At 36.0% G+C, this 25,279-nt stretch overlaps 1 protein-coding gene across 2 annotated transcripts in view; it reads right to left on the reverse strand.

The window, feature by feature from the left end:
- ADCY2 (adenylate cyclase 2) overlaps window positions 1–25,279 on the reverse strand; it is a 205,924-nt gene that overhangs the window by 46,233 nt on the left and 134,412 nt on the right. For both annotated transcript variants that reach the window (XM_058825658.1, XM_058825649.1), the window contains exons 7-15: window positions 24,514–24,641; window positions 19,247–19,405; window positions 18,725–18,857; window positions 18,219–18,395; window positions 16,835–16,878; window positions 14,465–14,545; window positions 10,245–10,314; window positions 7,807–7,904; window positions 1,643–1,727 (exon numbers count right to left, since the gene is read on the reverse strand). In XM_058825658.1, coding sequence (XP_058681641.1) covers window positions 1,643–1,727; window positions 7,807–7,904; window positions 10,245–10,314; window positions 14,465–14,545; window positions 16,835–16,878; window positions 18,219–18,395; window positions 18,725–18,857; window positions 19,247–19,405; window positions 24,514–24,641 — 975 coding nt within the window. The remainder of the gene's footprint in view (window positions 1–1,642; window positions 1,728–7,806; window positions 7,905–10,244; window positions 10,315–14,464; window positions 14,546–16,834; window positions 16,879–18,218; window positions 18,396–18,724; window positions 18,858–19,246; window positions 19,406–24,513; window positions 24,642–25,279) is intronic.

Genomic DNA, 25,279 nt, shown 5'->3' on the forward strand with positions numbered 1-25,279 from the left:
TTGTGGAGAAGACCTAGGTTCTTTTCACCTTAAGAACTACATCCATGCACACGAAAAAAGACAACACTGCATCAACTATGGTCATAACTTTCTAAAATCTTCTTAGCAGCATAGTTTCTGTATTAGAGCAGCTGAACTCACAAAGACATGGACATAAATAACTCCTCTTCAAGTTGGTTATGTTAGAATATGACAACTGGCAAGTCATCAGAAATGAAATGATAGGTCTCCATTTCTATTTACAGTGTTTACAATACTTATGTGATGTGGGCAAAAAGGCATTGAAAATAGGTGTAAGATATAACTCAAATGGCACAAATCTACAACTCTGACTTGGGATATTTCTTAGCCATCCCTTTAAATGTAGAAAAACGTATTTGTATTTCTCCTAAGTAATACTATGAATAAAAGCCTCAGGAGAATGTATTTGCCAGCACTTCTTGATTTCATTAGCACCTCTTTTTCCTACAGGAAAAGGCTGGCTTTTCCTTGAAAGATTTTTTTAAAATTTGCTTATTCAAGAGTAGTACTCTAACTTCATCATTTTACTCTCAGTTTACTGTCAATAACAAACAGAAGTCAAGTATTACATGAGAACTAATTTTTGCGGTTAAGTAATAGCAATACCTCTAAGACCTCACTCTAATGATTAAAAATATTTAAGAATATCGTTGCACTATATTTCAGATTAATTCCTGAGCAGTGGCAGCGTCCCTAACTTAATGGAAAGGTAACTGAAATGTATATTAATTATATTTTATTTTAAAAAATGCCCTGGTTAATTACAAGCCTCATAAGAGAGACAAATTATAAAAACCTGCTTCCTCTGTTTTTTTCTTTAACTACCTTGTCATACAGTTTTACTGCATACTGAAGTAATTGTCTTTTCAATGTGCTTTTTTATAAAGATCTTCCAGTTTTCTCTATGTGAACTTTTGCAAAGACAGAGAAGAAGTGGGGATGCCATATGCAGATTGCATTCACTTTGTTACAAATCCTGAAACTCCTTATCCTTATAAATGGAGTTCTATGTTGGATCTATTTGAGAACTGAAAGGAGAGACATGCTGAAAGGCAAAATGGTTTGCTCAAATAGTGAATTAAATTCTTAAATTCAGCTTAATATTACATACACTTGTAGGTTTTATAAAACACCTGGAGCACTCAGTGACAAAACTGGAAATTTACTAAAACATTTTTATATTTCAAATTAAATTGTTATGGTGAAATATTCTTTAAAGTCAGAAAATGGTCTTATACAATACTTAAACAAATACACAGTCCTGCAAATTAAAGCAATCATAAGATGAGTCACCTCCTGTAAGCACAATAGCAAAAAAAATTTTAAAAAGGCAATCTATCAAACAATAATGAAAACCTCTCAGATGATCCAGTTTCATATGAGAAAAAGAATATTAGTCTCAATACAGACAATTACTGCATTGGCATTTTCTGTTTTTCAGATAAATCAGGACATTTTACAGAAAACCAACATGGACAAAACAATGTCCACAGAAGCCTGAGCATGCAATTCTTTCTTCCTTTAACTGGTACTCTGCAAAGGCAGAGTGACTTGGCAGAATCAGAACATGTTATTTCAAAGAAACCATTAACTAATGCATTAGATTTCCTTGAATACCTACCAAAAGCTGTCCAGCAAAACAGATAAACAAAATGAAGGAAAGAAAGAGAAATGCAGCTCCAAATGAAATTCCAAGAATAGATGTTCTAGAGGAAAGGAAAACAGGTATTAATTTCTTGGTTATACATTTGTAACTTGACATTTCTTTGTCTATAATACTGATGATATGAAAAAGTACTATGTGCAAGCTGCAGGTTCCAAACACCAATACCATGGAAAACCAATTCAAACCCTCACCCTAATGGCAGGCATTTCCCCATTTTGGCATTTCTGTATTGCCATTTTCTCAATTCAGGAATGCTTGAATTAAATTACCTCTTACTTGCAAAGTTATTAACATGAGAAGCTAATAACTTCCACATGTATAACAACAGAGTACATTAGGAGAAGCAATGCCTTGTTTTGTTTTAACTTTAGGAAGCCTGCATTAAAGACGATCCTAACTGCTCTAGTTTTTTGTCATTGATTTTATAATAATAATAGAGCCTAATAGACATACAAAATAAACTTGCTGGTGGTGTACATTCACCCCTAAAAGGCAGAAAACTGCACAGGTCAGTGATGTTCATTTTCAGTGTCTTGCAGGAGAAGCTGTGATGCTGATCACCCTTACTCAGTGCTACCATTCATCCTTTTCTTGTGTGTTATAAATAGGAAGGTCTAGCCAAAGCAGCATCCCTGGATACTCAGTAAACAGGGATTCAGTAACAATCTGTGCACTCCTTCATTCATTCCTTCATTCATTTGTTCTGCAAATGTGGAAATCTCTCTATAGCAATACCACAGCAGAGCATAATTGCTCCACCAGGCACCATGTAAGAGCTTCTCAGCACATCTGCCTAGGGAAAGATCCAGTGGAACCTAATTATGTTTAATGAATGCCAAGAGAAGACCAGAAGCTCTGTAACAGATCTTGTTTAGGCATGGGGCCTAGATGCACTCATGAAGTCCCTCACCTGAGTACCTGCTTTCAGGTTTAACCCCAGATTTGACACTTTTACAGAATTAAAAAATATTTCTCAGCTCCTTTGAGCCTCAGCAAACATCTTACCTTATCAGACATTATATGCCAGAAATATTAAGAAACATTTTGATCTGTTTTAAAAATAGTGTTATACAAAATATTTTCAGAAAAGAACAAAAAAGCATTAACATCACCAACCAATCTGATGTCATTAAAAGCATTTTTGGAGAGTAATTGATGAGCTTCCCTTCCAAACATTCAGAGAACTTGTTACATATTAAGTATTAATCATCAGATTTTGGCCTGCATCAGCACAGCTGATGAAAAACAAACAACTGGGAATTCATAACATATATTAATAATAATGAAATAATATTTCTTTTAAAAGTCATTTGAATATCACTATTGTTTATGAATACATGTTCTCCAAGATTTTCTCATTGAGACTGAGACAGTAAGCAGTACATCAGAGTATTAAAACTAGTATTCTACTCTCAGGAAATGAAAAATCTCATAAGCACCAGAAGAGATGAAAGAAAAGAGAAAAAAAAAACAACTAGGAAACTAAAAACGGAACCAGTTAGGAAAGAAACAGGTTTATTTTTTACATATGCATAAACACTTCCAATCTTATATGTCCTTAATTAACATTCAAAGAACCTTTCCTACATTTCAAAATATAACTATTCTTTCTTTGACATGAAGAATAGAAGAAATGGGCCTCCACATCTTAAAAAATGGCTCAACACAAGAATAGCCTTATCAGTCAAGTTTGGAGTGCATCTTTTTAGCAGAAGAAATGAAGATGTTTGAGAAACGGGAGAGCAAAGGAAATAAAATTAACATGGCATAAAGAGAGCTTATGCAAAGAGTACTTAATCTCCCGGGCAACAGGCAAGAACAAAAGGTCTTTGTAGCAGCTTCACATAATCAATGATGTTATTGAGGGAGTACAAGAATTACACAGCAAGGTGAACAGGACAAAGAGAAAAAGACTGAAGGTAATAAAAAGTGGTATCTTAGAATCCAGATTTGAGTGGTGAAAACAGAGCAAAACCCCTATAGTATTTTTGCTCCCCACACCCTGTTCTTTTCTGGGAACAGCAAGACTTCTGTTTCACTTAAGCTAAGACAAAACAGTTTCATGCTGCTCCTAGAAGGAAAGAAGCGGGCTGAAAATGCTATGAAGAGAAGCAAAATGCTAAAAATTAAGTGTCACCATAAACAAGTCTCATTTGAGGCAATGACCATAGGAAAGCCATAATATGATTTCTTTTTTGTCACTTAAACATTACAAAATCAGTACAATTCTTTACAGTAAACTAACCTTATTTTTGTTTTGTAGAGTTGACAAATGCTTGCATTGACATATTTGGGCAAAATATTTAGTCAGAGGAGCTCCTGAAATTGCCTAAGCCAGGTAAGTTTTTACCTGCCACTTCTATGCTTCAAGGAATGGCCTCATTCTGCTCTCTGCTACAGTCCCCCACCAGAAACCCAAACAGGATAACCCTTGACCATCAGCTACAGAGAGACAGTTTAAAAGTGAGGCAACAATATGAGAACTTTTCAAGCTCCAGGTAGTTCCATGTCAAAATAATGTATGATCTTTGCTAAACTTGCATTTTTCTGGTTTCATTAGGAAATACCTGCTTTGGACAATTCATTTTTATCCGTGGTACAAGATTGGAAAAAAATTATGTTTATGTATATCTCAGTAACTATTTAACTGAAAACCAGAAATTTATTGGTGAAGATAAAGATATTGAAAAATGCAGAAAGATATTGAAAAATGCAGAAAGATATTGAAAAATGCAGGAAGATATTGAAAAATGCAGGAAGATATTGAAAAATGCAGGAAGATATTGAAAAATGCAGGAAGATATTGAAAAATGCAGGAAGATATTGAAAAATGCAGGAAGATATTGAAAAATGCAGGAAGATATTGAAAAATGCAGGAAGATATTGAAAAATGCAGGAAGATATTGAAAAATGCAGGAAGATATTGAAAAATGCAGAAAGATATTGAAAAATGCAGAAAGATATTGAAAAATGCAGAAAGATATTGAAAAATGCAGAAAGATATTGAAAAATGCAGAAAGATATTGAAAAATGCAGAAAAGAATGTGTTTCTTTCCTACAATTTTGTAACTTTCAGGAAAATATGTGACTTTTAGCACATATCCTTTAATGCAGAGCATTTCCATAGCTTGTAGATAATTGTTATCCACGTTCTGAACAACAGGACTGCAAATTCTCTTGAGGTGATAAAATCAAATGAAGCCACTGCAACTGACAATTATACAAGCCAATACTGAATTCAGACTTTTTTGGTATGTAATAGTAGCTATTTATTTCTTAAAGGCATTGATACTTTCACTAAGCCATCAAAAGATTCAATATCTATGGAGACTCTGTGGCAGTTTCAACGTTAAAACAGTATCAGTTCAGTTTTATAATTCCACTTGAATTGTTGGTGTTTGTTTGTTTTAATACAGCAGAAAAAGAGTTAGTAATAATGCTTTCCTTTCACTTATACCATCTTATATCTTCCGTGCCTGCTTTCGGACAAACTTTCTGAGTACTCCCTCTCCTATGAAGAAATTCAGTTGTGCCTGATCAAAAATGCAATATGAAGGCCTCCTGACCATGACTGTTAGTTTGGCATGACTCAGGAACAAAGGACACAGTTTTTTGGCCTCAGAGTGAAGATTTGGGAAGAATCTTAAATGTAGCCTAAATACAATCTCTTACTTGAATACTACAAGAAATACCTCCTGTTCAACAGAAATATACTTTGATCAATTCACCAGTCTGTATTTCAAACAACCAACACTACCAATTCCATACTAGTAGAAATTCTGTTTGCTTAAATAGAGTGTAGGGTTGCTGTGAATTAATAGGCATACTTCTCTCACTTGGTAAGCCAAGAATTCTAGAGAGCTACCACAGGCCTGTTCCAAGGAAATGTAATGATAAAGATTTTTCTTTCATTTAATGTCAACGAAGACCTACTCCTCATCATATATTTCACCCCAAGATATTGTTTTCTTGATTAAATTTATAATTATCACTTTGTGTAAAGCTTATTATTAAAACAGCACATCACTTTACTAACCCCAAGAAAATTAAGACATTAATAAATTTTTCCAGCCTTGAAAAAAATGTCTGGTGATCTTGAAAATATTACTTAATACTTGCAACTTGCTGGATGTTATCCATCATCAAATATCTCCAAATCTACTTTTAAGTAGCAGACTGTGTGCCTGCACAGAATTACTTAATACTTGCAACTTGCTGGATGTTATCCATCATCAAATATCTCCAAATCTACTTTTAAGTAGCAGACTGTGTGCCTGCACAGAAATCAATGATATTACACTATTGCAAAACCAGGTTAATGGAATCCTAAATCAATAAAACCCATTGACAGATTTAGTCCATCTTCCTGTCTTCATTAGAACACCATTTAAAAATCCTGGAGAACTTTTGGAAGAAAACAAAAAGGGTAGATCGAATTTTAGAAGGAAATAACATTTGCAGCATCAGAGTATGTTCAATTTAAGTTGCATTTGTGATGACTACATACATTGGTGGTTTTTCAGCTTTTGTTGTTGTTGTTTTCAACTTGCAATGCTCCTAATTTTCTAGAAAAGATGCAGGTGACTATATAATACCTTGCCTTTCTGGGTTCCATTTTTGCATCTATTAAAATAATCCACAGATCACCTGAAGCTGAATACAATTAGTGTTGGTAATACCTGATTTTACACTTTTGCTTTTACAACTTGATATGCAGGCCTATAAAACGATCATAAGACACAACATTTTGGTAATGAAAATGACAAAGCATTTATAAGTGTCTTTTGCTCTGATGTTAGAAATATCAGAAATAACAGCAAGTTGGAGGATATTTTCCTTAGCTGAATACAGCTCCCTAGATTTCACTGATATTCTGATCGATTTTAATGAAATAAAGAATTAGTTTAAGCAACATAGTAAGGATAGAGCAAAATGAACGCCTGACCACATGTAAGAGAGATGATAAATCTAGATTAATTTTTATTACTAAAATAAAAACAAAAAAATCATACTGCTGGCTGGGAGCAGTTAGATCCACCTTTGGCTTTTGGGATGTGGCAAAACATGAGTTTTGAACTAATTATTTTACTTATCAAAATACAGTATGAGCTTGTAAAATAAAATTTTCTGTGTCTTAATTTCCTATTTTTAATAATGCCCAAAGTCACACTCAAACAGGTACAGGATACTGCTGAATTCTTGGAAGAGTGTCCCTTGCTTTGTGCCTCCATTTGAGAAATTTGCAGGGAAACTGCTGCTGTAACATCTGAATAGAAGTCCATAAAACTTTATACTTGTTATAAGTCTGCACTATAGAAAGTCAATTTATAATTCCCTAGCACTTCCTTCTAGCTTTGAACTAAAATGTGAGTAAATACTACAGAACAAGACCAATCACACAACTGTGGTTATAAATAATAATCTTGAAAGTACTCTACAGGAGAAAGGACTATGAGTTAAGAATTACTATATGACAGGGAATATGAAGTTGTTTGCTTTAGAAAGAATTGCTATAAAACAAAACCAACTTTTCACTTTGTAAACAATCAGCCACAAAATTTTTAAGAAATCTAATAAAACATCCTATATTGGAATTGTCTTCCACTTTTCAGCCTTTTGACAAAAAGTACAAATATAAATTATCTTATAATGCATAAATTCAGATAAAAAGATTTATTCCAGAAATGGATTTTAATATTCCAAAATTAATTTTATAAATGTAGCCATTATGGTTATTAATGCTCTGTTTTCATACTCTGTATAGCAGTATTATCATAGTCATAAGTTAAATACAGTGATTTATCACAGTGCCAAGTCTGTAATCCATTTTGTCTCACTCTAATGCCCAACTGTCACACTTATTTTTAAATGTAATGAGAGAAACTAAAAGGAATGAAGAAATTTTACTAATGTTTGGCATCACACTATCAACAGTGTTTAAAATTAGAAAGAAGCCTAACTTTGAAAATTGGCTGAAATCCCCAGTCTTTTCTGTTCAATTTAATTTCCATGAACTGACATATGCAAACTAACAATTCCAATTTTTTTAACTTATATTTCTTTTTTTACACTAATGAGAAAATATACATAGGAACAAGTACACATTAAATATCACTTACTTTGGCAATACGAGAATCTGTACAACAAAAATGCAGAAGAATATGAGACAGGCACAAGTCACATAGTACTTGAATGCAGGCAGAGTAGTTGCTCGATACTAAAAAAAAAAATAAAAGCAAATATTAAAAACAAAATTGCCAAAGCAGATAAAATACATTCCAACTGAATTATCAGCTTAAAGATGCACAAATGTATGGGCAGTTCTTAGCAACAGTCAATTTCCTGTTCTTCAGTGACTTCACATCCACTCACACAGGGCTAGGGGTTATCAGACATGGCATTAATACTTTCGCTTATTGAAGAACAGTTATGTCAAATGGTTTGGCCTTGTTCGTCCACTGAACTCAATATCCCAAACTCAATATAAAAAGTTTAATTAACAAAAAAATTCCTCTCCCAAAAAGAAAAAAAAACCCAAACCCACAAAAATGAAAAAGTTTAACCATAAGTTAAAATATTTTTAGGAATGACCGAGCATACTTCAGATTCCAAAATTCTTTGTGATTAATTCCTCAAACTGATTTTCGATTATTGATAAATACTGAATGGGCTGAAACAGTTACAAAAAATGCAATAATAATTTACACAGGAAACTTCTGAGCACAAAAAGTAGCAAAGTGTAAACTGTGCTACAGAGCATACCTAGGAAGCACACTGATATTTACTGAACCTATATTATTACTTCAATTAAAATATTTTATATCTTCGTTAAAAGGCTTCATATGTCCACTACTAATGTTATGTTACTACTAAACACTTGATATTCTTAGGAGAGAGTCAATTTGATCTGTTTTGTCATGAGAAAAATCTATTTATCTCTAATTAGTCTGTCTAGAGACATGGGAATTAAGCAATGAAATATTTATCAGAGTTGCTCTGCTATTTGAGATAGATATATCTAGGTTGAAACCAATTAAGTACTCAAAGGGAAATGATCTAAGTAGCTATTAAAGTTACTTACTCTATACTAGGTTGCTTTGGTTCTTTCTTTTCAAAAGATAAAAGTTCAAGATTTAATTACTAAGAAAAGAAATACCAAAGATTATTTTCACAAAGTGCTGGAGATGCAAACTTCAGAAAATGGAAAGTGCGTGAGCTGTGCCTTCCAACTACAAACACACAGCTGTATCTCTGTGCTTAATTCCAAGTTCTGCCTATGAAACCAGTGCACCAAACTTTACATGAGTATGTAGAAACTCACTTTGGTAACACAACAGTTTTTTTAATTTTGAATTGAATAAAAAAATTAAAATCAATTCTTATCACTTATCTAACTGGATTACAAGGCACAAGTATGTCTTTGCTTGATGGGTACCTCTTCAGCAAGTTCTGCTCTTCCACCTGTTGAGTATGCTTGTAGTGGTCCTGTTCAACAATTTTGAACCTTGAGCTGCTATTAAAATAGCACAGAATTCCAATCTACATTTAAATTTGTTTCAGTGTTTCACACTTCTCCAGGCATTTCCTAATGAAGGCAGCCAATTCACTCCTTAGGCTAAACAATTGTTTTGCTTTATTATTTTTCTGTACTTTCAGGTCCCATAAGGCCAGAAAAGCTTCTGTTTAAATCAAAAGCAGACTTCTTATTAAGTTCCTTAAAGAAAATACTGGACTCTTGAGTCATTAAAAGGTGACAAAAGAAGATATTAAAAAGATGGATCCAAGAATAACAATTAGCTCTTTGCCATTCCCCAGCATTCTACATCAAGATATTGGATTTCTACTGGGATCATTGACTCAGCCAAATAACTTAGCTTCCAAATTTTCTCCCAAGTCGTTGTCTAAAGTACACATAATAATGCATTTCCCTCAATTTCTCTTTCAGAATTCATTGGTTAGTAAGAACCACATTAAAATCTCATGTGCTGTGACAGGCATGGCTTTGTTTCAATCAGTGAACCCCCAAACACCAAGGATGAGACCACACCAGGTCTTCTTTCTTAGGAAGTCTTCAAAACAGGCTCAAGGAGCCTTGAAACCTTTTCCACCCTATGCACTGCCAAGCAACACATGCCTTTGTCAGATGGCCATAACAACTATTCTGCTGAGCTGTGAAAGAATCTGAAAATCCTTTTGGATGCTTTGAACTGAAAGATATCTACAAAAATAGCTAAGTAGGTATTCAGCCACCACATGGGACACAGAGGATACTTGCTGGACAGTGTGAGCACAGCAGGGCAATACTTCCTCTAGCCCCTTCTCATCAAATTCACCAATTTACACAGCCAGTTGTGGTCCCACCTACCTCTTACTTCCTCAAAGGAACGCATAGCTGTTCAGCCATCAGCTGCCATCAGGCTGCTCATGAGAAAGCAGAAAGAGACAACTCCCCAGTCTTCCTGCTGAAGCTGTCAGTGAGTAGAAATACACTCAAGGTCCACAGGACCATAAAACAATGAAAAGGCCTGACTTACTGAACTCATTGAAAATAACTTACTTCTTTTTCCAGAGTCTTATTGTAGAAAAGAAGTGATATCCTTTGAATGTCTTCAGATTTAAGCCACTGCCTAGAAAAGAGAAGGAACGTTATCACTGACATAGGAAGAAAGCAGTCCTGTCCTTTTCTATTACTGAAATGCAGCAAAATAAGAAAATAAGTTGGAATTAAGCAAGTTCACGTATTGCAGTGTATATGGTGAATTTCACTGCAGTAAAGTGGAAACTGAAAATCCCCTCTCCTTTTTGGCTTCTATTGCTAAGGTACATATGAAAAAAGCTCAAATGAATAATTGTTTTTCTGTTGATCATACCTAAGGAGAATGGACTGAGAGATTTACATGATGGAACTCTAACAGTGATATTCCAATCATGCCCAAAATACTGTAGTATATCCAGTGGACAGAGGAGGACCTGAGACAAAAACAGGCCTTGACAAGGCACCTTTAGGAAAGGCACTGTTACAATATGCAGGAGTGGTGGGTAGGTAAGCTACACTTCACAAACTCCTATTGCAAACAAAAATGTAACAAAAATTATTAAAAGAGGTGGAGGGATTTTGTCTTTGAACTGTTTCTGTCTCTTCACCACAGCTCTGTACTACAGAGGTAATTTTCAATCTTCTTCCTGATTATAAAACCTTCTTCCCTGCTTTAACATGAGAAATAGCATAAATACTTGCATTGAAATGAAAAACCTATTTTAAACTAAGTAAACCTAGAAAAAGCTTGACATAACTTTTACAAAATGAGATGTTCTCATATGAAAGTCTACATTTATTTTAACAGACACTTGAAAATATATAAAATATTTAAATGTCAAGAGGGTTTGGCTGCTTGTACATCAAAGGCACAACACAAATTTGAAAACAAAAAGTTAATTAAACAGAATAGTTCTGTGGACATGCAGTACTTGAGCTTGAACAATAATAGCAGGGACCGAGATTTTTTCCCAACATTTCCAGCAATAACTTTAAATTAGGCTCTAAACTAGTAGTGTAGCTAATGCCTCCTAAATAAAAGGGAATGTCTCAACTGACAGTCTATAATACAAATAAGTAGCAGCAGTGAACCACAGTGGAACATAACCTAAATTAAAGTCCTGGGGAACAGGAGTGGACAGAGTGGAGTGTAAGCTATTAGCTTTAATTTGTGAAATGGAAAATATTTGTTTCCTTGCCTGGGAGACCATCCCTGTTCCTGTGCAATCAGTTGCATTAAAAAAAAAAGGGTCTGTAAACATATTCAGTTCTCAGAATGCTTAATTCAAAAATATATTTCCCTTTTTCCTCTGCAGCGGTTCCCATCTATGTGATCACAGTTAGGATTCTGAGAAGAAAGAACTGAAAGGCTGGTGTACAAAAAGCATGATTTTGTTTAAGTTCAGCTGTAATATACTGGAGAAAACATTCAGTTTGCAGAATATTTTTGATAAACTGTGAAAATGAAAGGTTTTTTCCATTTAGTTACAAAAATTAAACAAGAAGTAACCCTCTTCCCCAAATTGTTAACAAATGTCCTGTTTTTCCTAATAGTATCTGACAGGTGGATTGATTTAATTATCATCAGCACACTGCTAAAAAGTTCTCTCTGCAGATCTACTCCCAAGGGCCCAATTTGGTTACACACTTGATGGCATGTGAAGTCAGGAGTGCCATTTAGAGCACGTGCTGCCTCATACTCCACATCACAAGCTCACGTTTTCAGAGGCTTTTAGTTCTTCTTAAAAGTTCACAATAAAACCTGTACTGGTTTTACATAGCAGACACTGAGAGGTCTGAGATGAGGGAAACAGCACAACACAAATGGAAGTGGAGACTGAGTTCAGAAGAGGAAGCATGAAGTCACACACCTTTGGCACAGACACAAGGGCTAAAAAATTCTGCCTTCAACCTGACTCCCTGATGGGTCTGGAAATTGCCAAAGTGTTTGCAAGTACATGAGGACATGTCTCTTGGGAAACTAGGTACCAAAGTTTGGCTTAAATTCTTTTGCAATTCCAGGGACAACGCAGACAGACATCTGAATTCTGTCTGTATCCACAGAGGTATGTGGTTTCATGGGGCTTGTACTGCTTGACAATGTACAGCAAGGAATTATGCACAAAACATAGCAGCACTGTGACTTAAAGGAACAAAGAGCGAAGAGAGTGTGTGTCCCTTTAGCACAGCAACCTGCTCACCAAAGACCAACTGGCTTTACTTCAGCCCCCTCTGCACGTACATATATTTAGCCCTCCATAGGTGCATTTTTAGCTGGCAGATGGCCATCCCTCCATCTCATGTCCTACAGGAGTTCCCTAAGCACCAAGGATTGGAATGGCTTAGCTAGGGCTGCTCATCCCCAGCCTGCACAGAACAGGCACTTGGAGCCAGGAGTGCTTTGTTCAAGATACAGGGAAAAGAAGCCCATGGAGAAGCCCATGTGATGTTACACCCTAATGGCTAAGGCACAGAAGCTCTTTGTTCTTCACTCACTCTTACAATGTTTTTTAAATTTTCTTCAGTCAGTCCTAGACCTATTTGCCATATAATCCAAATGTTACACTTAAAAACATTTAGAAATGCCAGTTTTCTCATAGACTTTCTTAAAATTTCTCCTTGATTCACAAAACCTTTAGTTTAGTTTCAACCAATTATTCACTCTAGCTAATAATGTTACTTTCATTTTACAGATGAAAAATTGAAGCCCAAAAATATGCACAATAATAAATAAAACAAAAATGTGATTGGTTTTGTGTCCTAAATGTAGGAAGTATTTTATTTACCTTTTTTTGTGCACTTAGACTTCACACAGTTAAACTATTATTGAATTACCTTGACATTTGAGGAATCAGCACTTTTCATAACTTATCCCTGAGTATTAATGAATTGAATCATAGCTTTTAAGAGATTCATTCAGCAAATCAATACAGAGCTAGGTAGAGAATTTAGTTTTGGAAGGTGACATTCAGACTTACTGATATATAAGATCATTTCTTATCTTTCTGCAGTTTCCTTTGTAATTCACAAGATGCAATGAAACTTTTTCAGAAACCTTTTTTTTCCCCAAGTTTCTCTGAATTTTATGTGCTAATTAGATAAGATGGGGATTGTCTGAGATAAAACAACATACAATAGGGTCACACCAATATTTTAATGCCTTTATACAGATGCTTTACTTTTGACATCAAAACATAATTTTTGAAATCCTTTCATCAGAGCGAGTATACCTAAAGACACAAAAAGCCTGCCAAAATTTATATATCTGTTTTAGGCAAGTCTAGTGCAATCAAAAGGCTTTGCTTAACACATTACCTACCCTATTCCACTGTGTTCTCTTTATGACATACAAATATCAACAGTCTTCTAATTGCTGAAAAAAATTTCCTAAATCCAAGTACCATTTAATAGGACTAAAAGATGAAAAAAACCAAAGTGTGACATAGGAATATTTAATAATTAGGTGTGATACTCAGCTGAGTAACAGAAGTGGGGGGGAAACGTGTACTTCACCGCAATTATTGTCCACACTTTTGAACAGCAATTCCCTTATTTCATCGGAGAAATATAAGAAGCTTGAACACTTATTTTTTGACTGGAATTGATTTCTTTCTAGCCTTATCTATTCACCAGGAAACAAAAAACTTCATACTGCCTCCAGCTCTTCTTAGGACATGGAAAAAAATACATGGCAGGTTGTTTCACCCAGCAATTCCAATATGCCATCAAGATTAACTTTCCCTAAGAAACCAAGCAACTAACTGAGAGACATTAAACCACCGTTTCACAGAAAGTTTCTGATCCTGAGGAATTGTTTCTGTGACAATTAGGAAGCATCAATTTTCACATCAGAATGATGTGAAAATCATTCTGACTGAGGCAGTCATTTCTTGTGTCTTACTTCTCTGCCCCCAGGTAAGATAAATCTGTAGTGTCACAGCCATGAGCCTACAGACAAACACTTACAGAGCAAACTCCCTCTACCAGGCAGATCAAGACAAGTCAATACCTCAGTCACATCATGATTCACAGGCACTGTCTTATTTCATACAGCAGAAAATGTCACTTTACAGCCTATCTTCATAATGTGCAGGGCGTCCTCCACCCGTACTAGTAACACCTTTACTGTTTTCAGACTTGGTGTGCATGTGGAAGCAAAAAATATTAAACACTGCCCTCTGTTGCAGCGTTATGTCAAAGTTGGAATGGACAAAGACAAAGGATAGAGGATAAAGCCATACTTTTGGGCATTGATTCCATCAATTGCTTGGATCATCCTCTCATTCAATTCTTCCTCAAATCTTCTTTTCTGTGATTTTGTTCTGAAATGAAAAATGCGTGAAGTTACTTCAAAAACAACAGCTATCATAAACTTGTGAGTTTATCATCAATTTTTAACACTTATACTGCAATAGCAACTACAGGCATGAGGCAAAATGACCCTCTTAATAAGCTCTTAAGAAATCATCATAAGCCACAGTCTCACACACAAACACACACTCTCACAAATCTAGAGTTTAGCTATTAGGGAGCACTTCAATACAAACACAAGAAAATATTTCATAAAAAGCCAAGAGAGGTCAAGAAATGCTGGTCAAAGGAAAGTCTTCCACAGTCTTATAAATTCATGAAAAAGAATGGGAATATGCTCAAATTCATAAAACATTCCTGTTTCTTGCAGGATTTTTTCCTAAAGAAACCTTGTCAGAATTGCATGATGAGCACAAAGTATTAGTGCACTGAGGCATAATAGGTATCCTCTAACAAAATCCTGCCAACTCTTCTTTTCTTGGAAGCACTTTACTCTTTTTAATAAGAAAATTGAGCACTGACTGAAATTAGTTTCAAACACACATGCTATTACTCTATTTATGAGCCTTGTAACTCATCTGCAATAAAAAAGCTTCTTTACTTTTGACTGGACTCAGCATGAACCCAACAGAGGATCATCACAATGGGTTTACCTTTGGTAACAGAAATTCCAGCAAACATCAATCTTTTCAGTAGTTGTTCTTTCCCTGAAAATGACATATCTCAAATATTGATAGTGATGTCTGTATTTGAAAACCAAAATTCACTGCTAACTTGAAACCAGTGTTTTCTAAGAAGTCACTAGTCAGATCTGAAATTTGACTCTTTCCTCACCAAAATATTCTTAACCTACAAGTTGAACCCAGTCAAACACAAATTTTCCTCAACATCAAGTTTTTGGGTTATTTCTCTAAAATTGATAACCTGTTGTAAGTTTCAATTAATACAGCAATTGTATTAGTGGACCTACAGAAACTTAAAAAATTACACAAGTGATTTCATGCCTATTCAATGCTAGTGAATTTAGGTAAGAAAGTGCTTAAAACTTGTTTTTACAGAAATCGATCACAGAAACAACCCAAGAGAAATGCATAGACAGATGAGGAGACATTGTCCAACCACAGATAATCCTCTTGGCAGGTCCTTTACAACATAAGACTATTGTGTAATGAATAAGAGCTAAGACTCTCACAAACAGAAGCCTACAGTCAAACTTCAAACCCTACATTTGCATATTCTAATAAAATACTGATTTTCAAAGTGCTTCTGATCACTGCAGCTCTATCCTGTGAGAATGATTAACTAGCTTATCTAGAATCCTAGTTACAGGTCTGCCTCACTATGGACATTAGACACCAGTAATGGAAGAAATTCCTTCCATGATATGGTATCAAGACACATTTTTTGTACCTTCTGAACCTCTTCTGGAATAGCGTTTAGAAACACAAAAGCAAGAACACCTCAGAACTGAATTCCAAATGTCACAATCCAATGGTCTTTCATTGACTGATAGAAAGTCTTTGGACATACTGTCCAAATATAAATGTGGATTTTTAGAATTAAGACTCTTTTTATTAATATCATGCATGTTCAGTCAAAACTTGTTCACCTTCTGGAACTTACAATATTTCAGATAATTGAATAGTAACCAGAGACAATAACAATTCTAATTTTTAGGAGGTTCATTTAAATTACTTCACAGTATTGATGATATCACCATCTTGCCCTAGTCATCAAGGTACCAAGCAGCACCAGGAAAACTTAAAGGTATTGTGATCTTGCAAACATTTTGTGTAACAGGAGCACTATACAAGACCACAAAATACCTTTTGAATATCTACTACTGCAAACATACTAAAGGCTTTGAAATAATAAACCACAATACAAATAAAAGGCAATTAAACAAATACACAAAATGTCTCTTTTAGTACATATTATTAGCTGTTGTAAGAAAAAATTTTGACAGCCCTTTCCATCTTCCCTTTTATTACCCCTCTCTGGGCTTCATCCCAATTTTCCTGTGTATCATTTTCTTCCCACTGGTAGAGTACCTGGTTTGTAGTAGGTCCCCAACATACCAACTCAGAATAAAGCTATTTGTTATCAGGAAGTGAATTTGCAATTCATAAGAAAGATGTCTGCCAGATCTGTTTCCATAGCCCTTCTTTATGTAAGAGGTATCAGCACTTACATAAAAAACAGTCTATGTGAGCAACGGCCCTCAATATTTGAAAGCATACCTATGTCTGTCTACTTATATGGACTTTCTATGAATAAGTAATTTTTTAAGATTGACTTACCTTTCTCTGCAACGCTGAAAATGATATTGCCCCATGGGAACATCCTAAAGAGCAAACAAACAAAAAGAACCCTATTAATTACACTAGACTTTAAAAATATTAATTTGCTTTTAAAACAGTGTTGACAACAGGGTCAAGTAAGGAGAAAAGTTTCCAGTGTGAATACTTTTAACATTCAATTAAAACTGTCTAAAAGAAAAATCCAGCAAAAAGTGAAGATCGAGTGACCTGGAATAAAACTCTTCTATCTGTATAAACACAGGATAAACTAATACAACAGTCTGAATCCAAGAGTGTTTTGCTTTGCCACAAGAACTTTGATGTCACCACTCTCTGGATGTAGCCCAAACTCCTGCCAGCTTCAGCAAAAACCAATCTTAAGTGGTTTTGAAAAAAACAGATCTGAGTGGCCAAATACAGACAACGGCCATTATTTTTTAATTAATAGCAATGGCAGCCATCACAGCCACATTTTTTTTGTGATTAATAGTGATGGCTGGGTACTTCCTGTAATGAACCTGTCAGAATCCTCATTCTGATGCATTATATTTATTAAAGAAAACAATATATCTCACCAGCACAGGAGCAAAACTGAATGTTTTGTTCCTGTACTGGTGTGATATATTGAAATATATATATCTCATATATTGTTGAAAATGATCACAATTTGCTTTCATGCATTTTCTTTTAAGAAGTAGAAGATAACGCAATGTTCAAGCTGTAGATTGTATCTTACTGACAGCAGCATAACAATATTAGTAAAATTAAAAAGTAATTTTTAATTTTAGTGTAAAAGATGCAACAGTGAAATACAGTACTCTAAAATTCAGGTCTTCAACCACAACTAATGTCTTGTAGGTGCACCTTCAAAAGGTAGATGTTACAGTAAGTATGGATTTGGTTCCTGGGGTACTCTGAATAAAGTCCACTTAAAGTATCACAGGGATTATTCTAACTTCACAGCCTTTGTTCCAGGTTTGGCCATCTTCTAAATGGAGAATGTAGCTGAACAGCCAATAAATCTCCAGGAATTTCTCTGTATTAAAGGATTTCCTTCCTAAAGGTGTTGCATTCTGGCTTTATGTTCAAAATATCTTTCCACAAGATGAAGAGCAGCCACTGCACATGCTGCGACTTGGTGGGGGGTCTGAGCTCAGAGGGTCAAATGTTGTACTTAAATAAGTGTGCCAGACTCCTTTGAATTCAGGGATGCACTTACACCCTAATCCAAAACTGGAAAAGCTTCCAGCAAATTCACTGTGTTTATGCCCTGTACAATTACATGTATCATCTTCTACCAGAAATAAGCAGGTATTTAGCAGCGAGCAGCTTTTTCCTTTCAAATATTGCTATATTGTACAAAATGACATAAGTAGGCCCCTACTGTTGTGCTTATCTTGCCGTTTTCAGTGGTCATGCTGTCCCTGTGGTGCAGGTGTGCAAAGGGCTTGGCAGCTCCCCAGGACTCCAGGTACCGGGTCATGCGGACAGAAGCTCTCATTTTGGCTCCATCCAGAGTGTGCCGAGGCCGAATGTGGTGCTGAGGGCTCCGCTTCTCTCCCTGGTGGACAGAGGACAAAAGGTGATGTCAGCCTTTGTGCTCGTGACCTTCTGAAGCAGCAGTGCATCATCTGGCACCACAGAGCTCCATGGTTAGGGGCTTATAAATGGAGAGATGCTAAGAAACTGCAATTCTTAATGATATTGCTGGGAAACATCAGAGACTTATTTCTGAAGAGCGGGAAACATTTGCACTGCAAACATTACATATTTGTAGGCATCAGTAACAGCCCTGATCAATATCTTATTGCAGTGAATTATTCAATAAAGAGATTAGCGGTCCTGCTCAAAAACAAGTATGACTGGCCACAAAATAAAAGTACTACTAACCTTAGGATTGATTACAAAGTAAGTCTTAACATTATGCTCTTTCAGATATGGGTCCCTCACATCTCCGTCCCCATCTTCCACTTTGTAAGCTCCATTCAAATGTGCCAAAGTGACTGAGGTGATGTGAACACGGCTGAAATTATATTTTAAAAGAAGGACAAAGTCACAAATACTGATCAAAAGCATCATTTAAGCCTGATCAACATTTTTTACTTGCTTTTGGATACACCTTTTATTTGCTGCTCACTTCTTTTGCAATCAATCTAATCTAAATTTTAGAAGTTCTAATGGACATAAATCTAAAGGTTTCCATGCAGAAAAAAAATGCTCCTTAAATCACAGATCACAGTAAATACTGAGTGCCCCAGTTTTGTTTTTTTTTTTTTTTTTCTTCCTCAAGACAGCACCTAAGAATTAGTTCAGGCATCTCCATGATGCTTGATAGCTTAGGACATGGTGCCTATGCATTTTTCCATGACTGAAAAATCCTCATGTCTGAAGGTTAACGGAGAAGACTCTTACCCTGGTACTCCCCCAGCTTCCATGTGATTGGCCAGGGTCACATCATGGGACCAGACGTCGTACTGCCACTTCTGGAGCCCAATAACGCCGCAGAGCACGTTCCCCGAGTGCACTCCGACGCGCATGTTGATGTCCACGCCAGTCGCATCTCTTACCTTCCTGTGGTTGACAACAAAGCCTCTGTTAATACACATGACAGGCCCTTTGTTTTCTTTTAATTTACCAGTCAAATCATGACGATGGCACACCCCTGGAAGTGCTCAAGGCCAAGTTGGGTGTGACTCAGTGCAACCTGCTCTAGTGGGAGGTGTCCCTGCCCATGGCAGGCGAGTTGGAACTAGATGGTCTTTAAGGACCACTCCAATCCAAAGCATTCTATCATTCTATGACTCTATGAAAGTAGCAGTAACTACAGTAATAACATTTACCTTTTCTTAACATTGCCTCCATTCTTTTAATGCTATGATTTTATATTACCTTTCCTATTATCTCTATTTGTAATAATTTGGAGAAATATTAATTTTCAAGTCTGTGTCTGAAGTTCCTTCCTTTATACCCATCTGAAATTATTTGGGAGGACTGTGGTGAATAGTGGAAATATTTAGTCTCATGGTAGAACGGAGTAAGGACTGCTTTTGTTCTACAGGCTGCTTTTGGAGGTCTGGAACTACTGTTACACATCCTTCTACTTAAAGACCCCAATGTTTACAGCAGAGACCTTCTCATATCTGAGAGGAAGGATGAAAACCACAGCACCTCGGGATATTCCACAAGCAGGGGCTTGTACAGTCTTTGGGGATAGAGGCTCAGGGCCATTCAGGCTGTGGAGAAGGTAGGCTCAACAACTTTCCACATGCTTAGTGAATGCTGCACCCTCTAGAACATTATACAGCAAATAAAAGGCTACCTTCACTGTCTAGACCACATCTAAATCTTTGACCTTTCCAGTCAGAGAGTTAAGTGTCGTCATCTTATTGCAGGGGTTCCATACTGTTGTCTCCTTATTACAAAAGCTTCATACCTCCTTGGTGTTTCTTGTGAGCAGCTCCTCCAAGCACTGACTCTTCTTCACAAAAGAGTCAACTGACTCCAATTCCCCTCTCAACCAGTCGCCACTCTTTTATAGCACTCTTCTTCTCATTGGTTACAGCTGTGGCCTGTTAAAGTCAGGCCTGATCCTAATCTTTGATAATCAGCCAAGCTGCAACTCCTTAGGGGTAAGATTACTTTCTACACTACCTTTATTTTCTTATATTCTATCCCCCTACAGTTAAGTACCTGTTCACCCCACTCCAAATCTCAAAAGAGCCCTGCACATAAGATAAGCAGTTATCTCTGCAGAAGCAGTTCTTCTGAATCACTGGTGGGCGACTGAGGTCAAAGAACCAGAACATTTCCAGACATATGTCACAAGGGTATTGACCACATATATAAAGAGTAATAAAACTAATTCAGATATCTACAGGCTTAGACATCTCCAAGAAATGGGAAGATTATAACTTAACCAGATTTATGTAATCAAACCCCAATTGGTGTGGACCCAAACCTAGCCAGTAATAAGGAACGTGCACACACACTTGGAGAAATTTGGGATGTTAAGGGAAGAAACAACTACAGAATAAGGAAACCAAATGGCTCCTGTATAGAAGTTGGGTGCACAGTTCTAGCAACATCTTCAGTCTCAGTGATAAGAATCATCACCTCTATACCTTTGGAATTGTTGAATTAATGTGACAGTTTCCTCTTTTTTTTGAAAGGGAACATAGAATGCAAGAGGCCTAATTTGATATGGTAAATCCTGCATTTAAGCAGTAATTCTCAATTGGCTTTTTCCCTGGGAAATGAAAATAACAGGACCATGACTGAAAGTATTTTAATTCCATCTGTCTCTCTCAAGTGTTTATTGGTATTTCTTTTCATATTGCCATTCTACACTGCTCTTGTGTAGCTGACACACTTGAAAATGAACTGCCTGTAAATGATCTTTGTAAGCACTTTGCAACTCACAAACAGCACTTTGCTCTCCACAAGGTGTATGACATAAGCCTAGCACTTTGGAAAAAAGTGTTTTAAAATACTGGGCAAAATGGAAGTGGAACATTTATCCTCTAGGAGCGCTTGTCAAAAGACTGCCCTTCCATATTCTTCAGAATAAAGCAAGAGCAAGGGGAATAAAGTCTGCTTTATAATAAGCTCTCAGGATTTAAGCAGGGGAGCAAACAGAATTGTACCAGAACTGAATCTCTTTTTCTATCTCACAAATTAAAGAAACCACAGGAGACATTAAATTAGCAGTGTAACTCTAAACTGAATTAGGATTTACCACCTCTTCTCTCCTGATCTCTTTGAACAACTGCCATGACAATGCAGGCACTGAATGCATTCAAGAATGTAGGCTATCACATCCCCAGAGGACGTTTGCATTACCTACAGAAGCATATCTGAAACTTCCCACCTTTATTTCATTTTGTGCTCCCCTGTCTCTCTGGTTTCCTTCAGCACAGCACAGTCTGTGTGCCCAGCCTGGCTGGGCAGTCAAAATATTCATCAAACTGTATTTTTCCTATTGCAATGTGAAATTTGAGTTTGAAAGCATTCTGCATTTTTCAGTGGTGTGGTTATATTGCAGGTAATTGTAGTAACTTTCCTCCATACAAGAAAGAGTTCAGGTCTTTAGGAAAGCATCTATAAACTTTACCTGAGCTTTCTTCATCTATAATTCTGGACCAAGGTATATAAGACTCCCCTAACCCTTCCTTACACACTTTAACACATTGAGTCAACCTTAGGCATTTAATTCCCTGCAAACTGCCAGCTTTAACAGCATAGTTTCCTTTTGGATCAGACCTGCAGGAATGAAATCGTACCTAAAAGAATTTTTTTCTTTTTTATCTAGCATTCAAAATGATATACCCATCTTATATCCAACAGTTTCTTTCACTCTCCTCTGAAATAGAATTTGTTTCATGCTACCAAATCAAAGGAAGCCTTTGAGAATGTGTGACTGAGAAACATGCAAATAAGGAAGTCACCAGACAGACAAGGAGGCAGAGTTTGAGCTGAATGGAAACAACACATACACATATATTCACACACAAAAATATTTTGCCTCAACAGATAAGCTCTGTCCTTAAAGCATCCAGTTAAGGTGGCCAGCTCTCAGCATCACAGGCAGCACTGGCATTTATGGCTTGATAAAGTGAGCATCCCACTCTTGGGCAAGCAGGATGCAGACTATAAGAAACAATGGATTTGTTCCAACACAGAGCAGAGAAGCAAAGCACTTAATCAATGGGACTAAAATCCATGTTTAAATGGGAACAATTCATAGCATAGGAAAGCTGAATTGCTCAAAATGGAGCTACACAACATTAGGGAAGAAGACTGAATAAGACTTTGTAGTACAGATCCCCTGTCAATTTGGCAGAATTCCTCCTTTTTTGCTTCAAAGAGAAATGGAACTGAAACCATATTCAGGTGGTAAAATCTATATAGAACTGCTAATATAAACAGCAAACTACTTTATTTCAGTAGCTTACACACCGAGGGGGCAGTTTGCACCTCAGTGACTGAATGTAACAATAATTTCTATCTGACAAAAAAGATATTTCAGATAGAGCAAGTCAAACATATTGAGTGACACACTGCCAATAGCAAGAGTATTACTACTTCTCATTTTACAGGGCACAGAAGTATGTCAGGAGATGCTTCCATACAAAGATGCAGCAATCACACAACAAAATACGGAGTTGGTTAATAATCAGCAATTTTCATTCACCTGCAGGCTGCAACACTTGACATAATACTTTGAAAGGATTTGAAAACACAGGGTACAGATTCCTCAGATTCCTCACTCCTTCTGTAAACAGGCTGTGGTTATCCGGCATCTGTCTATGGGAGCATTGTGGTTTCTGACTACAGTAATAAAGTCAGATCAGAATATGCTTTACAACTAACCTATAATTTTGTAGTCTGTAAGGCTGCTGTTACCAAGAACCTGATCACACAGCATTAACAATGAACATACTTGATAGCAGCCTGAGCAGAAAGTTGTTTCAGAGAAGATTGAAAGTTCTGAAGTGTGAGGAACTGACAGATTGCTCTCTGAGCTCAAGTAAAACATTGCATTATGATGTGTGACATACTTTGGTTCTTTGTGAAGGGCACTTTATGGCTCAAGTTTAGTGTTGTTTTTTTCACCACCCTGTAACCTCCTATATTTTTTTCCTCTTAAGTAACAAAACATCAGGTTGACCAGAAACTCTATGCAAATACTTTTAACTCACTTTTCTCACACAGCACACAGATGTTTTGAAATGCAAACCAGAAGGCTCTCATTTTCACTCAAAGGCTGGGAAAAAATCCCGACATATTTAAGCCAATCAAAAGGAGGGCCAGAACTTTGGGACTGACACCCTCTTACCAACTGCTCTACAGAAGGGATGGTAGCTTTACTTCCTAGTATGCTAAAAAAGCAAATGGCTTAATTGTGATACTAAGTGAGAAAGAGAAAGCATCCAGTGAAAGTGACTGAAATGCAATCAAATCTGTAGAGACTTTTATCTTGCTTGGCAAGGAGAAATTCTCCCAAGTACCATTTAAAAATTAGACTTCTTTGGACACTACGTAAGTTACAACCATTTTTGGATGAAGAAACAACATTTTAGAGAATGCAACAACCTGATTCCTGTACTGAGGTTACTTTTACAAAACTAAAGCAAGGAGATCAAAATACTTGTTTCCAAAAATACTACACCTTTCCCATGAACACATAAAAGGGAAAAGAACGAAATTTGCTTTGGTCAACCTACCCATACAGTAATTACCCTGGATTGAGTTAGAAGACCAGATAACTAAAAGCCAAATCCCTCTTGTGACTACAATAACACACATTTAAGGATTAGAGGAATAATTTTGTATGGCTACTTCATTAGACATTAAGATCAACACAGTTCAGCACAATTATCCATTTCATTGTGAGAGGCACACCACACATATACCTCACAAGGATGGGCCAATCTCCCACTTTGCTAAATGGACAGTGGTTAATGTAATCTAGACAAAAACACAAAAATTGGAACTTACAGAAGAGCACACCGAGGTTTAAGATCAAAGTCCAGCTTATTAGGAAAAATAAATCATACAGAAGACTCCCAAATATCCAGATCTCCAGATGATACACATTTTTGCAAAATGCAGCTCAACTATGTATATTAATTTTAGTGAAGGACTAGTTTTAAAGGGGTTTTTTTAAGTTTAGTACTTACTTAATGGCTTCACACATGTCGAGTCCCATTTTCACACAATTCTTGGCATGATTTTGAAGAGATATAGGTAGTCCAGAAACACAGTAATAGCAGTCACCTAAGATCTTAATTCTCATACATTCATTTTCCTGGAGGAAAAAAAAAAGCAAGGTGAGACAGTGACTTTCAATTTGAAATACATAAATGAAGAGTTACTGTTACAAAGATTGACTTAAATGACATTAGCACAGTCCTTCTGCTCAAGTTTTTTCAGTACAAAAGGGCTTGCTACAGCAGAAACATTTGAGAGAGTTTTGTATGGTTGATCCCTCCACCAGTTATGGTCCTTAACAGGAAAAAGCACTGCAAAACAAGTTCACACTTGAGAATAAAGAACTGAGTTAAACTGTCATGTCCTCAATCTAAATAAAGCCTTTTTGTTTGAAATATGAAATCAAAAGACATAGTCTTCCACATTCACATCTATGAAGATATACTATGGAATGCTTCCAGAAGCTAGAAATCATAATAGTAGTTCTATATTTTCTACTCTAAGATCATGTAAAGATTTCTATTTTTTAAAAACTGAAATTTACTTTTAATTTAATTTAAATTTTAAAATACTTGACAACAATTTTTCAACAAATAAAAACACAGGAAATTTTATCTATTCTGAGGCTTCTGATTTTACTTTCAGACATGAAGTTTAATTTAATTTTTATAAAAACTACACCTAAATAAGCAGAAGAAAAAATTCTGATTGTATCTGACTCTTTTCTTGAGAAAT

Source organism: Ammospiza caudacuta, chromosome 1, assembly GCF_027887145.1.
Source record: "Ammospiza caudacuta isolate bAmmCau1 chromosome 1, bAmmCau1.pri, whole genome shotgun sequence".
NCBI classification, from domain to species: domain Eukaryota; kingdom Metazoa; phylum Chordata; class Aves; order Passeriformes; family Passerellidae; genus Ammospiza; species Ammospiza caudacuta.